The sequence below is a fragment of the Phaseolus vulgaris genome, chromosome 1, assembly GCF_000499845.2.
Source record: "Phaseolus vulgaris cultivar G19833 chromosome 1, P. vulgaris v2.0, whole genome shotgun sequence".
In the NCBI taxonomy this organism is placed as follows: Eukaryota; Viridiplantae; Streptophyta; class Magnoliopsida; order Fabales; family Fabaceae; genus Phaseolus; species Phaseolus vulgaris.
Genome location: NC_023759.2, coordinates 4,774,746 through 4,791,087, shown reverse-complemented (window position 1 = coordinate 4,791,087; position 16,342 = coordinate 4,774,746). Strand labels below are relative to the sequence as shown.

At 33.0% G+C, this 16,342-nt stretch overlaps 1 protein-coding gene across 1 annotated transcript; it reads right to left on the bottom strand.

The window, feature by feature from the left end:
* Positions 1-2,499: 2,499 nt before the first annotated feature.
* LOC137816744 (brassinosteroid-related acyltransferase 1) lies at positions 2,500-9,365 on the bottom strand. The gene is made up of 3 exons (XM_068620024.1): positions 8,650-9,365; positions 7,150-7,626; positions 2,500-3,242 (listed from the first exon to the last, which is right to left on the bottom strand). Exons 1-3 carry the CDS (start codon positions 9,106-9,108, stop codon positions 2,742-2,744), a joined length of 1,437 nt encoding a protein of 478 aa, XP_068476125.1. The 5' UTR covers positions 9,109-9,365; the 3' UTR covers positions 2,500-2,741.
* Positions 9,366-16,342: the final 6,977 nt, after the last annotated feature.

Here is a 16,342-nt window from a genome sequence, read left to right as displayed (position 1 = left end):
GAAATCAAAGGCTATATATAGTGCAGTGCGTGAGTAGTTAGAAATCATATACAAGCATTGCTATGCATATTACCACCAACGTAGACACTATAATACGTATTGTGAGAGGGATAACTTATTGGGCTCCTTGGAAGCCCACACAAGGAGCTAATAGTTAGAGTGCTTCTTCTTGCACCTCCATCCCTTCTTCAACCACCTCCATACACTTTTAAAATTCTAAAATTGTCCTTCAGTAAAAAAGATAAAAATAGAAAATTTGTTTTACTTCGTCGCATAGTGAAAACGAAGGTGCTTGGTCCTTGGTGCTTGGTACTTGTTGTTGCAGTAGTGGTGGTGATAGTGGTCCTTGTGGTGGTAGTGCCAGTAGTAACCGTGGTGGTGGTGCCAGCAGTGTTGTTGTGGTGGTGGTCTTCACGGCTCGTCATTCTCAGGTAAGTCTTCAATCGGTGCTTTAAACACTTATTTCCGGATTGGTTAATCCACTAGATAATCCGTAACAATTTATGCAAAGCAATGAACTTCATGTTCTACACCACTATAATCCGAAATTTTTTTCCAATCCGTAAGACAATATTAAAGTGGTCTGGATTAGTTAATCTGGAGGTCTACCAGATCCGGAACGAACATACTCACTTTTTTGGATTGAGTAATCCGGTACAAAATGAACTATGAATTACATAATCTGGAAGTCATTTTAGAACTTCAAATATGGCTTATGGATTATGTAATCCGAAATGCAATTTGTTGTTATAATTTGACTTACGAAATACACAATCCGGAAGTCACTTTAAAGTTGTCAAATGCATTACGGATTATCTAATCTGGAAGGTATTATTTGACTTATGGATTACACAATTCCTCTACCAAGAACTACAATCAAGAATCCGGAACTAACCACTTTGAATGTTTGTCTTGAATGAAGAGTGATTTGGAGTTTAGAATGGAAGTGAGTGGTGCTGCTTTGAAAGGGAGGGTGAGGGCTCCTGGGAGATGGTGAACGTTTGTTGGTGCTTTGAAGGAAAGAAGGTGAACGTTGTTGGTGCTCTGAAGGAGAGTGGGTGGGTGCCACCACTTGTGCTGGTGTTGGTGCTGGGGTGAATGGCAAAGTGTTAAAGCAATAAAAGTGAAAAGTTAAAATTGGATTTACTTTTAATTTTTTAATATTATTTACTGAAGGGCATAGCAAAATCAAGTTTACTATGGAGTGGTTGAAGAAGGGATAAAGGTGCAGGAAGAATTACTCCAATAGTTAACATGAAAGAATTATTAAATAAAAATTAATTTTAGACATAAAAAGTAATTAGTTATTATATTGAATAAATTATATACTATTTTAGAGATTAAATAATTATTGATATTTAAATTAGTTTTTATTATTGATAAATACTTTCTAAATTAGTATTTAATTAGCTATCAAGGTCTCAGATACCAACTTTATAATCTAAACAATTAATAGTTTAAAACCTAGGTAACTAATTAGATACCAATTTTGAAAATATTTATCAATAATAAAAATTAATTTAGATACCAATAATTTTTTTAGTTTCTAAATTAGTATATAATTTAGTCATAATAACAACTAATTATTTTTTATTTCTAAAAATAATTTTCATTTAATAATTTTTTAGTTTTGGTATTTGTGTTTAATGACACAAATACTTGATAATCACAGCCCGTAAATATATTGATTATGCATATTACTTGAAGTATATTAAGGGTTTTGCATGTAATGTTTTTCTTTTCAAATAAAAAAACCATAAAACACTCAACTCAATATATATAATTTTTTTGTCAAGAAAAAAGTTAGTTTAATCAACACTAAAATATTTTAATTAAAAATTAATTTAAGAATTAGCATTGGTTTAGCCAATTTTAATTGGAATAAAAAATTTACATAGTGAATTAGCTTTCATAATTTTAGAATCATTAAGTCTACAAATCTTGATTTTTTATCAGCAACAAAACGAACGAATAAATATGTGGTATTTCAGAAATACTTAAATTTTTATTAAAAAAAACTATCTATTTTCTAGAAAAATTGAAAATTATTGGCTCAAGACATCAATCTGAATACTACGAATGTTATGTAAATACTAAATGCTATTTGAATCTCTAAAGTAAAAAAGAAAATAAAAAGGGTAGTTTGGTTTGAAAATTATTTTTTATTTCAATTTTTCGATATACTTTTAATTATTAAAATATAGTTTTATTCTCATTTTCTTCTTTTTTTTAAGAAAAAGTTTGTATAAGAAAGAATTAAATATAAATAGAAAGAAAACAAAATGTTATTTTCACTGTTTATATACATAAAACCAATTAAAATAAAAAAAATAGAGATTAATTTCGTGCAATTAGCATAAAATTTCATATCATCATTGAATTAGAATCCATGCAGGTTTTATAAATTTAATACAAAAATAAGATGATTATTATAATATACACATCAATTGTGATCACTCCTACATGAATTATTTATTAAAAAGAGAAAAACAGAAAAGCTATTCAAATAAAACCAATTAGCATATAAACTAAAGTAATGTGAAATCCAATAAAGTGAGAATAACATGGGTATCACATAATAAGATCAAAGTATAAGGATATTATTTATTGACCTAAAAGTAACAGTAGTGTGTTCTAGCTTCTCCCATTCATCTTCCACGAGACACCATGAATGATGAAGTGTTCTCCTACGAGACCTCAGCAACACAATTATTATGATTAGTATGTAAAAGACGTTTGCATCACGCCATGCTTAAAAAGCAGTGACTAAAAGCACTTATATTTTCAGCTTCCAAGCCAATTCTGACGTCAACGCCCATGCTGTCAGTAGGGCTCTGCATGAAGTATGCGACCTGTGGGATGGGAGTGGCAAGAGGGCATGCATAGGTTGCTTTTCCATGGAAAAACTCGATGTTGTGAAAGGGCATTCTTGTCCAATCAGAAACCAGAGTTAGCTCCTGAAGTGGAGGGAGAGAAGAACCTTGCTGTGCTCCTTCTAGTGCCTCAACATAGCTTCTCACATACTCATGATTCACCTTCTTCTTCGCCTCTCTTATTTTCTCAATGATGCGTTCATGGCTTGCGTCTTCCAATTCTCCCATTGGCATCATGATGGAGGCAAGAACATATGCATTTCCACTGAAGCATTTTGGCAATGGGGGTCTCATCTTGTTCCTTATGTCCACTGCGAATTGGAGGCATACTTGTTTTTCCCTTTTCACCCCTAAGGCTTTGCTCCTTGCCTATACTCAAAGTCAAACAATGTGGAAAATAAAACCTCAATTATAACCTCAAATAAAACCTTTGAATAGAGTTTACTCTCTCATTACACAACAACAAGAGAGACAAGTTTTTGGTGATCAATCCAAGGTAATGATTGCTACTAGCAAAGGAGGTTATAATAACAATATTACGACCTATGGCATGGATGGTGGATATGGAAGAGGAAACTATGGAGGAGGATATACTTCTAAAATTTGTAGTTATTGTGGAAAGACAGGGCATACCATTGATACATGCTATAAAAAGCGTGGTTTCCACCTCATTTCAAATTTAAAAATCAAAACCATCATCAAAGTCATGCAGCCTTTCACAATACAAATTTTAACAATAATGAGCAAAATGATGAAGGTTCAAAGTTAGAAGTGAAGTCTCAACAAATTGGTTTTATTCCTGAGCAGTATCAAACATTGTTAGCTCTTTTACAACAGGTCAAATCCAGTGACAATATTTCTAGTCAAGTCTCTGTTGTTCCTTCCAACAAGACAACAATAAAAATAACAAGAAAAGAGAGATATTCATTCTCATATCTTTTACCTTCCTTTTACTCTTTTGTTCTCTTTTATTCATCTCTGTTCTATTTTGTAATAAAGTGCAAACCTCAACCCTATGAGCCAGTTTTATGGGGTTGAGTTAGGCTTAAAGTCCACTTCGTAATAATTTTTTTAAAATAAATTTCGGATAAATTTTAATATCATTTTAAAATTTGGATATGGATTAATTATTTTTGTGTGTTGGAACAAAATCAATTAATATTAAGGGTTAAACTTGATAAAGGTAATTATTCCCACCAAATAATTGTTTTATAGTTTAAATAGTTTTTAGTCATATAAATATCATTATGTATGTAGTCTTTATTATTGTATCTTTAGTCCAAACATTGGCGTGGACGGGTTATTAATGAAAAGATTTCAACAAGAACAAACTTGGTTAGAAGAGGGGTACAACTAAACACTGAAATTTACCTTTTATCTAGAACACCCAAAAATCGTCCAACATTTATTCCTATCTTGCTGACATAGTATTTAAAATTTAGGCTATTGTGGTAAGTGGATAGGGGTCCAAAGTGTTTATCATGGTAATTTAATGACACATTTTCTATAGTTTCATCTTTTAAATCTAAATAAGAAATAAAATCTTATATGGAAAAGCCTCTCGATTGAAATATTTTGGAGCATATGGTAGTATTATCAATGTAGTTTTAGGGTTTATGATTTATGGTTTAGGATAAATGTAGGAAAGATCTTCTATATTGCTCAATTGAAAAACAATTTCCATAGCTTTAATTACTCTTTCACTTATTGACATCTTTGTCCCCTTCTTTGCTTAAAAAGTATTTAATTGTCTTCAAAGAGAGGTTTTTTTATGGGAGGGTTAGAGGTAAGTTAAGGATGTCATAGAAGAATATAACTGGTCATTTGCTAAGGAAAGGAGGGAAATATTTTCTTTGTTTTGCAGGGATAATGTATGGAGGAGGAATGACAAAATCTGAATTCATATGCAGGACTTTAGAGGATCAAGAGATGGATGTTATTTAGAGGATACTTAACAGAAATTGGAAGTTGCAAGTGGGATTTGTAGTTAAACAACCTTGATGACAAAAGTGGGGGTAAGTTGTGGAGAAATGTAGAGTCAATCTTAATAGGGAGGTTCCCTCTAGTACGGTGATTTAATATTTTTTGGCGAATTTATACGTGGAGAACACATTGTGTGAGTTGATTAGGGTCATACTGTGTTGATTATGACTTAGAACTAAATTTTTCTTTTTACACCTTTGACTCTTAGATTAATTATGAATTTAGGTGTCCTGCACAACTGTATAGGGACTGCTGGTTTTTGTCCTGCAGATACTAATTGTTTGAGTTATGTATATTCATAATTGGGTCAGAACATCCTAAAATACTTCATGTTTATTTATTATTTTGCTGATAAAAAAAAAATTGTATGATCATTAAATAATATACCAGCTTAAATTCTTTTTCTTCATGTGATATAGATGCTTTTGATTTTAGTTATTTTAATTTTGTTTAAATAATGTTTTCAATATTTATTTTTCTGTATTAATCCTTACAATTACCCAACCGTTAATCCCTCCTACCGCCCATGTAACAACACATTATTTTATTCAATTTCAAGTTCAGTTTCTCCAATATATTTCTTTTTTATTTGTCTTCCTCTAAATATATATTTTTTAATTTAGTCTTACCCACTTAACAATTAAATAACAATAAACACTAATACATAAAACTATTTAATTAAAGTTCACATGTATAAATTAGATATAATCTTAACCTCTCCCTAAGCTGATTATTCCATCATATATCATAAAATTGAATATATAGGAATTATGTTAAGCATATTTTAAACAGAATAAAATAAAAAAATTTGATACTCACTAGAAATATATTTACACTACAAGAAAATCATGAAATAGAAACCAATTTTTAGTAACCAAAACCATTTTAGAAACTAAAAAAAAATTGGTTTTTAAATTAGTTTCTATTATTTTCTATTATTGTTAAATAGTTTCTAAATTGATATCTAATTAGCAACTAAGGTTTTAACTACCAATTATTTAGTTTCTAAATTTGGTAGCAAAAACTTTGATTGCTAATTAGATACCAATTTAAAAACTATTTAACAATAATAGAAAATAATAGAAACTAATTTAGAAACTAAATTTCTTTTTAGTTTCTAAAATGGTATCTAATTTAGTTACTATTGCAACTAATTATTTTGGTTTCTACAAATTAGTTTTTATTTCATGATTTTCTTATAGTATTATAATATTATTATAATATCAAATCTAATATTAATCGTTAAAATTTAGTATTTATATATAATTATTTTACCAAATATAACCAAGTGTGTAATTATTTTACAAAATTTAGCTAACTAAGTATCTGACTCATTCGATATTTATCACATTTTTTTATATACTATGGAAAAATAAATGATTATTTCTGTTTTAAATTGAATATTGTCTATCAAATTCAAATAGCACGATGAGTTAGTTTGGTATTGTATAAAAAAAGTTTGTCAATTGGTGTAAGAATAAAAGTTTGACATTGGTCTGAATGATTATGTCCTTATATATACCCATCTCTCTTTCTTCCCTCCCTCTCTCTCTCTATATATATATATTATCATATCTAACTATATGATAATAAAAAAAATTATAGACATTAATGGTTTTGATATTTATGAATAATTGAATGAGTTTTTATTTAATAATCTATTTTTCTTTCATTATCCTGTATACTAAAATCATTTAATATTGGTTCAAAAATATATGCAGTAACCCTTGTGACTTTCTTTAGGTATCATGTAGCTCTTCAAATGTTAACCAATATTGGATCAGGTTTATTAACAATCAAGATTAAAACAAATACTTATATAAATTTTATAAAATATTAATAAGCGATTGGAAGACTTAAAATCTCAATTATTTACGATTACATAAAACACATTTGTTTTTCTCATTCTTACAATATTATATTTCTTTTAAGTTTGACATTTGTTATATATAGTTGATAGGCAAACTAATGCATTATTTTGAGAATCATCACACTATATGGGACTAATTCGTTCACTACAACTATTAAATTTTGAAGCCAATTTGACTAAATTTAAATCAAATCTAGTGAGAGTATGTTTGGACAACTTTTTTCTGAGAAAATTATAGAAAAAAATTGGCTCAAACAACAGTGTGTGCTTTAGTGTACTTGTTCTCATGTATGGTGGCATAAGTTATGGCCGAAACAAAAAGATCTGTGTCAGGTTGTCATATCTATCTTTGTCACATATAATGAACCAAAAAAAGCACACAGTACTGAACAAGGAAAAGAGAAAATTGAGATATGAACTTACCTTCCAAAGGTGAGCCGCAAGAACCTCAAAGGTTGAGAAAGGAAATGAACCTCTTTGCATGGGCAAGTGTTTCCTTTTCAAGTTTTCTGTCATTACACCTGAAAGATGATAGGTTTTAAGAACACACTTCTTTGAACTAGAGGGTGTTCCAATTTGCAGAGGAAAACCCTTTTGTGAACTAGCTGTTTGCATTATAAGATGATATAAGTGATCTATTGCCATGGCCCTTCCTTCCTTAGCATTTGAACTTGAATCTGATAGGAGTTTTGTAGTCTCTCTTGGGGCTTCAAGAGTACCACTCAGAAGTATCCCTCTTTCATGCACTGGCTTTGGAACCTCATCAGATCTGCTTCTTCCTTTCACAATTTCTGAATTTGAAGCCCATGCATACAAGAAGTCATAGGTTGCTGGCCCATCAAACAACGAGTGGCTTGTTCCAATACCAATTGAATACCCTCCACAACCAAATTTAGTGACCTGAAATTTATCAAACAGTGTTGTGGAAGTTTCTAATTAATCAATTTCATATTTTTTTCTCAGCGATTAGAGGAATGATCATATACACTAATAGAATAAGAAAGAAGAAAAATGAAATATGTATCAAGTAAGATGATATGGGATGTAAAATCAGAAGATATAGATAAAATTATGCAAGTATATCAATATATATATATTGTAATTTGTTTGTAATCCAAGATGTTTTTCGATGAGGTTACATATTGATTTCTTGAAGGACTAAAATCTACTTAGATATTGACTTTTTGTAAGAGGTGTTTTTTCATAGACATAAATCAGACAATGGAATCATGACAACAATTTGTTTTTAATATCAGGAAAGATAAATACACATATATACATGACTATGGAACTATGGAAGCCTGAGCACATGTGATAAATATCTGATAATGAGATAAATATACTACTTCAGTAGTGATGTGAGATTGGCTGCATAATTAAGATACTAATTAGGGCACAAAAGAAAGACGGTTTATTTTTCTTCTTTCTATAGTTTATCAATTTTGCAGACGCTGTGTTGTCTTAAAAATGATAAGAAAGATAAGAATTAACAAAGTTGTAAGCAAATAAATTATAGGAACAAGAAGATCTTATGATCCGGCTTATTTATTTTTGTATTTTGCTGATAAAAATAAAAAGTTGTCCAGTGTGAAGGGAACATGTCCCATGTTTTCATATAACGATGAGGACAAACCCTAGCTTCTGCCATACTTAACAGAATGGTAAAAAAGTTCCAAACATTTCTTTATAACTATTTCTGGGGAGGATAGAAATTCTGAGGGACCTAATGGAGTGGTATCAATTTAGAAAAAGCCAGAAATCAATTGGGTAATTAATGTGGACGAAACACAATACACAAAACCCTAAGCAGGTAAATTTTATTTTGTGTGTCTTACATCAATTTTACTTCTACATATGGAATTCCAGTATTTTATAACCTTTGTTAGCAATTAGTATTATATTCTACATATAGATTTTTCTTACCTGAGCAACAATCAGCGGCATGTTTGAGAAGTTCCCATCAAAAGCTGGCTTATAAACCAGCTTCTCAAAGAATTCACTGTACTCAGAGAGGTCTCCAAGTTGTGAAATTTTAGCAGAAGTTTCAGCCTCTGCCAGAACTGCACCATGGTTGTTGCACCACAGGTTGAGCCTGCCATCACTTTGATTCGGCCAAAGCCTACCTGCACCAGGATACCATAGAGCCAAGGTATCTTCCAAGCCAGATTTCAAGTTGGAGAACACTGAATTGAGGGACAAGTCCTTCAACCTCTGGTGAGGCAGGTTATTGTAGAAGAACACCAAGTGCATGAGGTGTGGACACTGCCTGTCCAAATTTGAAAGAGTCAAAACCCTCTGAGGTTGCACAAGTTTGGGATTCACAGACACAATCCTTGAAACAGAAACTATGCTTCTAGGATCATTAGCCTGAGTTGCAGCCATGATTAGATGAAATATATGGGATATTATTGCTCTAAATTTATGTGCAACTATTTGGTTTATTTTTGATAAGTGGTGAGATACATAGAAACCAAAGGGTTACATTTATAGAGGGAGATAATTTGCAAGCTAGATTCTCATAGGAGAGAACAAATTATTAATATAGGTTCTTGGCAATAAGCATGTTGACGGTGGTTATATTTTAAGCATTGTGAACTGACTAATGAGAATAATGCTAATGCTAATGCTAATTTAGTGTTATAGAGGCATATCTTCTTTCTCACTACTTAATATTATGCATGGTACTGTAGTGTTGTGTACAAAAGGAGGAATTCTGGTGTGTAGCCGACTGTATGATCTGGCTCCCACTGTTGATCGAAAGTGACCTACTACCTGTCCCTCTATGATGCTAACAACAACTTTGATTATCTTTTCTGTGGGACCTTAATGGACGCTCTCTAACATAATCAGCCCTGGTTTTTTGGTTTCATTTTTGCTTTTCTGTGGTCATAATAAAGTGGAGTGTATATTAAAATCTTACTAATAAAATGGCTATCTGAAAAGGAAAATAAAGAAAGGCCAGGTTTCAAATTTGATCACTTGAAGTTATGATAAATGTGCTTCAAGATGAGTCTCCTATCCCTCATGTAATTTTGTTGCTTTCATGAGTTTTGAGAATGATCATATGTACTAGGCATCTCAGGCACATGGAAAACTTTAACCAACCTTATTTGTGCTTATTTCTAAGAACACTTGCATTGAAAATTTCATTTCAGGTGTTTAATTAAGAGGTATACTCTTCATATTTACGAAAAAACTTGAAGTGTTGCATCCATATTGCACAAAATATCAAGCAAATATTAAGGTAACAGTTTAATTAAGCTAGTGGTAATAGTTTGATCTTCGTATATACTTTCTTTTTTGATTGTTCCTATTAGATATTTCATCAAATGTCTAAACAAAAATATATTTCATCAATATCTCTTAATTGCATTCATTTTCTTAAAATGTTTATGATGAAAGCTCTCATAATATTGAACATATCAACTACTAGTTATATAAAATAAAATAAATATAAGTTAAAGTTTATCACATGAATTCAAATAAACTTCTATACCTCAAAATAAATGAGGATATTTAAGAAATGTTCCAATTAGATAAAAAAAGAAGAAGAGTTCATTACATTCAATAATATCTCCATCTCTCTCACAATTAAAAAAAAACATTGAAACTGTACCTCTAACCCTGTAAAATCCATCGAATTGACAGAACCCCAAAGTGATTTTAAGTTCTGCTTATAGAGCTTAGAGGATTTACATCTCTCTTGTGAATTGAACTCTTCATTTTGTATAAACCATTATCCAATGTATAGACTTGTAATCTTGCCTTTTAGTGAATAAAAAAAATACTTACTCAAACTAAAAGTTTTTCACAAGCTAATAGAGTCAATTCAAACTAGGCCTAAATTATTTAACCCCAGCCAGGTCTAAATTATTCAACCAAATCCTAATAAGCTACAAAACGTCAATTCTCCATGAATGTTAAATTACTCAGTTCCTAAAACATCTTAAACTTTTGGATTAAGGTTCTAAATATTTTTTAATGGGGTCCTTAACTGCATGTAAGTTTTTGTTGATCGAGTTTCTAAAAATTTATAAAACCACTATAATTGTAATTTTTTTCCAGTTTGAAGCTGCTAAAAATTAATGCTAGAAACCTACTTCTTTAAATTAGAGGGACCACTTAAGAACATTTCAAATAATCTATATACCAAATGAGTAATTTAATAAAAATTGTCTGATGTTTCTATTACATATACAATGTTGCAGTAAACCTATTTAGGGTTTGTCATCATTAAAAGAAATCCTAATACAAAGCATAACCATTTGAAGAATATTACACTGGATGAAAACTAGCAGTAATTGTCGTGGTTCCAGTTGCAACTATAGTTTCGTGGTGAATCTTGACAGAGTAAGAAATAGAGATGAATATGACTGATGCAACCGTAATTGTGGAGAAGTGAGAGTTGAAGAAGGTTTACGTTGCGGTTGAGAAGAAGAATATAAAAGCATGAGGCCCACATTAGAAGGGTGATTAGGCGCTTTAGGTGGTTCGTTGCAAGATGACAGAGATTGTATAATCTGTACACAAAGATTGATAAAGGTCACAGAAAACAATGGCAACAAAGGCATGCAATAAAGAAAAAGGGTTTGTTTTTGTGTTTTGTTTGGGAAGAAAAGAGGTTGTGAGTCGAAAGAAAGCAAAGGGTTGGAAAAACAGGTTGGCGTGTCTGAGATAGAGAGGGTTTAGGGTGTGGTGAGTAGGGAAGTTGCTGTTAGTAGGCAAAGCATGCGTGCATTACAAGCCCAGGCCTTGTCTTCTTGTCCCTCACTTTAACAGCATTTCCCTCATTTCCAGCTACTTAGCTTTACACTTTCTTTTTCTTAATTTCCCTAATCTAATTTGATCCCTCACTTTCTCTATTCTTTCTTTACTCTATCATGCCAACCCTTCTTTTCCCAATGCTTCCAATAATTTATATAATACTGCCATTATTGAGGTTCCATGGCATGCAAATTCCTTTACTTTGCAATTTGTAGAACCTTACTCTGCATTCCACCATATGTGCAACTTCATATTCACAGTTAACATGCATTTAAAGTACAACTTATTCTATAGCTGACCATCCATGCATGCACAATGTATAAATCCCGATTTAAGTTTCTTTCATATATTAGAAGATTTTAACAAGAAAATATTATTTTCATTTATGTGAAAATATCCATCAAAGTGACCTTGATAGAAACTTAAAACAAAGTTTGAGAAAGAAATTTTAACTTGAAGATTGCAAGAAAATCATTAAATAGAAACTAACTTTGGAGGGTTAGGAAGCTTGATTAGGAGTTATGGGTTATAAATTTTATCTCAAGTCGTTTGATTTTGCTCGTTTTCTAAGTTAAAATGTGTTGCAAACACTCCATTTTATCTATTTTTTTTTCTTTGCTGATAAAAAAAACTATTTTAGATACCGCTAGTTTGTGTGGGATGGAAGAGGAGACGAGTCATCATTTGTTTTTTGAATGCATAATAGCTTAACTCATTTGGAGTCAATGTTATGCTTGGTTAGTAGTGGCGTCTGTGGATCACAATGAGTCATGTTATCATTTTTTACAATTTAAGCTAGATCGAGCATCTGAACCTATTAATTATGTTTGGAGAGAGCTTTGGATTGCTGTAGTAAGTGAGATTTGGAAGTAAAAGAACAATGTAATATTCAAAGGTGGTGTGGTTGATGTTTCAGGAATGTTCACTCTTGCTCAGTTAAAGATTTACATGTATGTACTGTATACTTTAATCTATTACTGTGTTTTTTTAAACGTTGTTTTCTATCTTCTCTACAACAATGGTAAGACGATTCTATGAGAAAGAACGTAGGCAGCCTCAATCCTTACGGAATTTTACAACCTTCTTCTTCTCAAACTTCCCACATGGGTATGGAGAATACGATATGTTAGAAATCTTTCAAAGGTGGGCTACAGTAAATGAGGTGTTCATTTCCCAAAAACTAAATAGATGGGGGAGAAGGTTTGGTTTTGTGAGGTTTTATGAGGTAGTGAATGTGGCACGTTTGGAGAAGGACTTGGATAAGATCTACATCGGTTATATGAAGCTACATGTCAATGTGCTAAGATATAGGAGAGAAGTATTAGGTTTGTTTAAGGAGGTAGAAAAACCAACAACTTCCAATCCAGGGAAGGAAAACACAAGGAGGTAAGGAAGGATACAAGGGAGAAAAAATATAAGGAGGTTTGGAATGAAAAGAAAATGAATAAATTCTTTGCAGAAGCTGTAAGAGGATCCTCTTCTCAGAAGAGGTGGAAGGGCCCTACCATTGAAACTCAAAGGCACACACTACCATGGATGGAAAGTAGCTTCATTGGGCATATGGCACCAGGTGTAGATTTTTTTTCAGGAAGAGCTAATTAAAGGAGGAATGAACATGATCAAAATAAGATATATGGGGGATAATTTGGCTCTATTGATGCCAGATGAAGGTGAAAGAATGGAGGATCTAATAAAATTGAATAAAGAATGGTTTGATGGTGTTTTTGAATTAATTGATCCATGGTCAGAAGGATATTTTGTTGGGCATAAATTTGTATGGGTAAGATGCACTGGTCTCCCTATCTCATTATGGAACAAAGAGTGCATTGCAAAAGTGGTAGGAGAAGTTGCTTCTCTAGTATTCGTCGATAAAGATACGGAGAATTGGGAAAGCATTGAGTATTCCAGGAAGCGTGTGAGGCTCCTTCGTAGTTGTAAAGCAAGCTTGAACAAAGATATAAAGATCAATGGTGTTATCTATAGTGTTATTATTGAGGAGGAAGCTATATGTGGCAACGAAGGTAAGTGCAAGGACATTCACAACCCCAATGACTTGTTAGACGGCGCATCTATGATGGGGTCATATGTTGAAGAAATTCTATTTTCAAAGAACAACCCGGAAGAAGAGTGGATGCAATTAGATGAAGAGGAGGCGCAAACAGCAGGCCTAGGTCGAAAAATGCAAGTTCCTGTCACATCCCAAGTAGGGGAGTCTGATGAAAATGAAATTTCCATGTAGGTGAACGTTACCAAAGTTATCATGGAAGAGGCAATAAGCGTACAGGGTGGGACCCCTCTGGCTAACCTAGGGTACCTTAGGCCTAAGGTAGTCCAAGATGTTATTACAAACCTGATTGTGGCTGTAAAAAGCATTCACTAAAAAACCCAACATGAGTAAGGCCCAAACACCATCTAAATCAACGCAGAAAAGTAAAAAAGGGTGCGGCACCAATGTTCAAGGAACAAAAAAGGAAGGGCAGACGGGAAGCAAAAGAGATGTTGAAAGCGAGAACGTGGAGCATGCATTACTGGAAGTGAGTGCGGCGACATCTAGAGAGGTGTCGTCGGAGCTGTTGCTACCATCAGAATCAAGGAAGAGTCTGGCACCCTACACAATTCGTGCCCATAGTGGTGTGGAGAAATAGGGTTTGCTCGAAGGGTTGTAAACAGAGGCAACCATATCTAGAGCAAATGGAAGGATAGAGGAACGGAGGAAGGATACACTGATACTGCTACCAAGCTTCCTCGGAGAAGATGAACTGACTTGAGGAAGAGCTGAGGAGAAGGGGTTAAAAAAGGGTGCTTATGATTATAAGTTTAATCATTAAGGGACTAGGAGGGGGTACTAAGACGAAATATTTAAGGAATATAATTGGTAAAGAAGGAGCGGAATTAGTATGTATATAGAAAACAAAATTAGTTGTAATGACAGATGCGAGATGTTTTTTCTGTGGGGGGAGAACAATGTAGGGTGGCTTCATAATAAAGGAGTTGAAGGGGTAGGGAGCATACTAACCATGTGGCATAAGGAAGTTTTCAATTATGAAAGCCATATAAAAGGAAAAGTTTTTATTGCGGTGTTTGGACAACATATAAAATCTAAGGCAAATATAATGATGACCAACGTATATGCTCCATGTAACGGGGGTGAAAAGAAGATTTTGTGGGAGTGACCGACTATAAGATAAAGTCGTTGTTACGTCAAAAGGAAAAATCAAATTGGTTGAAACATGGGGATTCTAACTCGAAATTCTTCCATTCAATTATAAGATGGAGGAGAGTTAGGAATGAAGTCAAAGGTGTAGAAGTAGAGGGAAGTTGGATGAAGGAACCACAGGAGGTGAGGGAGGAAGCAAAAAGGTTTTATAGATTTTCAGCTATAAAGGATTTTGGAGTCAGATTGAGAGCATTGGAATTCAAATTTATAACGAGGGAGGATAATGAAATTTTGTTAGCAGAAATTACTGAGGAAGAAATAAAAGAAGTGGTGTGACAATGTGATGGGTCCAAGAGCCCGGGGCCATATGGATTTATCCTCAACTTTATTAAGAATAGCTGAGAGTATTTGAAAGATGATATCATTAGGGCGGTAAGGCAATTTCGGGACATGAGTAGTAATGCATCATTTATTGCTCTGGTGCCAAAAGTACGTAACCCCTTAATGCTTGATCAATATAGACCTATTTCCTTAGTTGTGGTACTATATAAGATAATTTTGAAAGTGTTGGCCAGTAGAGTAAAAAAGGTTCTCCCATTGGTAATAGACTAAAATCAATCAGCTTTCTTGAAAGAAATAGGGATGCTAGATAGTGTCTTCATAGCCAACGAGGTTATAGAGGACCTAAAAACAAGTAGGAAAAGAGTGTTATGCTTGAAAGTGGACTATGAAAAGGCATACGATTCGGTAAGGTAAGAATTTCTTTATGATAAGTTACGTAAATAAGGCTTTCATGAGAAGTGGGTTAATTGGATCGAAGGGTGCTTAGAGTCAGCCTCGGTGTCGGTGTTGGTAAACGGAAGCCCTATAACATAATTTAAGCCTTAGAGTTAGTTGAGGGCTTAGCGGGGCTAGTAAGACAAACGCTTTTTTTTTTTTGCTCAACAATGAATAAAATAAATTTCAGGGATACTTTAGGGGTATCCCAATCCGTATGCAAAAAAACTAGAGGACTACAACCTCATGTGTTTAACAACAAACCAAACTAACCTCCCTGAAGCAATTTCCAGGGTATATAAAACCTGTTAAAACCAAAAACAGTCTAAGGGAACCAAGCATAAACAGAAAACAACACAAAAAACCAGCAAAAACACAGTAAAAAAACCAGAAAAGTTGGATGCATCAGCCTATTGAGATTACCAAACTGCTTGGCTTTCGGAAGCACTATGCAACAGTCAGTACTTATAAGGTTTACCAGGTTTTAGCACTTGGGAATGCTTCTGTGGGTAACCAGCTACCTTGTGTTTTAACCACAACCATGACTGTAGTTGAGCGTTCTGAAAAATCTCATCATCATCAGGGATCCCTTCCTTAAAAACTAATAACAAGTTCCTTTGATCCCAGATACAACTAACAATTGCCAAGCGTTAAAGAAGAGAATGTTGGAAGGGGTGAAAGTGGGAGATAAAGAGGTTGATGTTTGCATTTTGCAATTTGCAGATGAAACTTTGTTTATGTGTCGAGACTGTTGCCAAAATGTTCTTACAATTAAAGTTATTCTTAGGTGTTATGAGATATGAGCTTGCTTCTAGGTTAAAAATTAATTTTAACAAATCTAAATTAGCAGCTCTAAACGTTGAAAGGAACTCTGTCGAATGCTAAGCTAAGACTCTAAATTGTACACAAATGTTAATA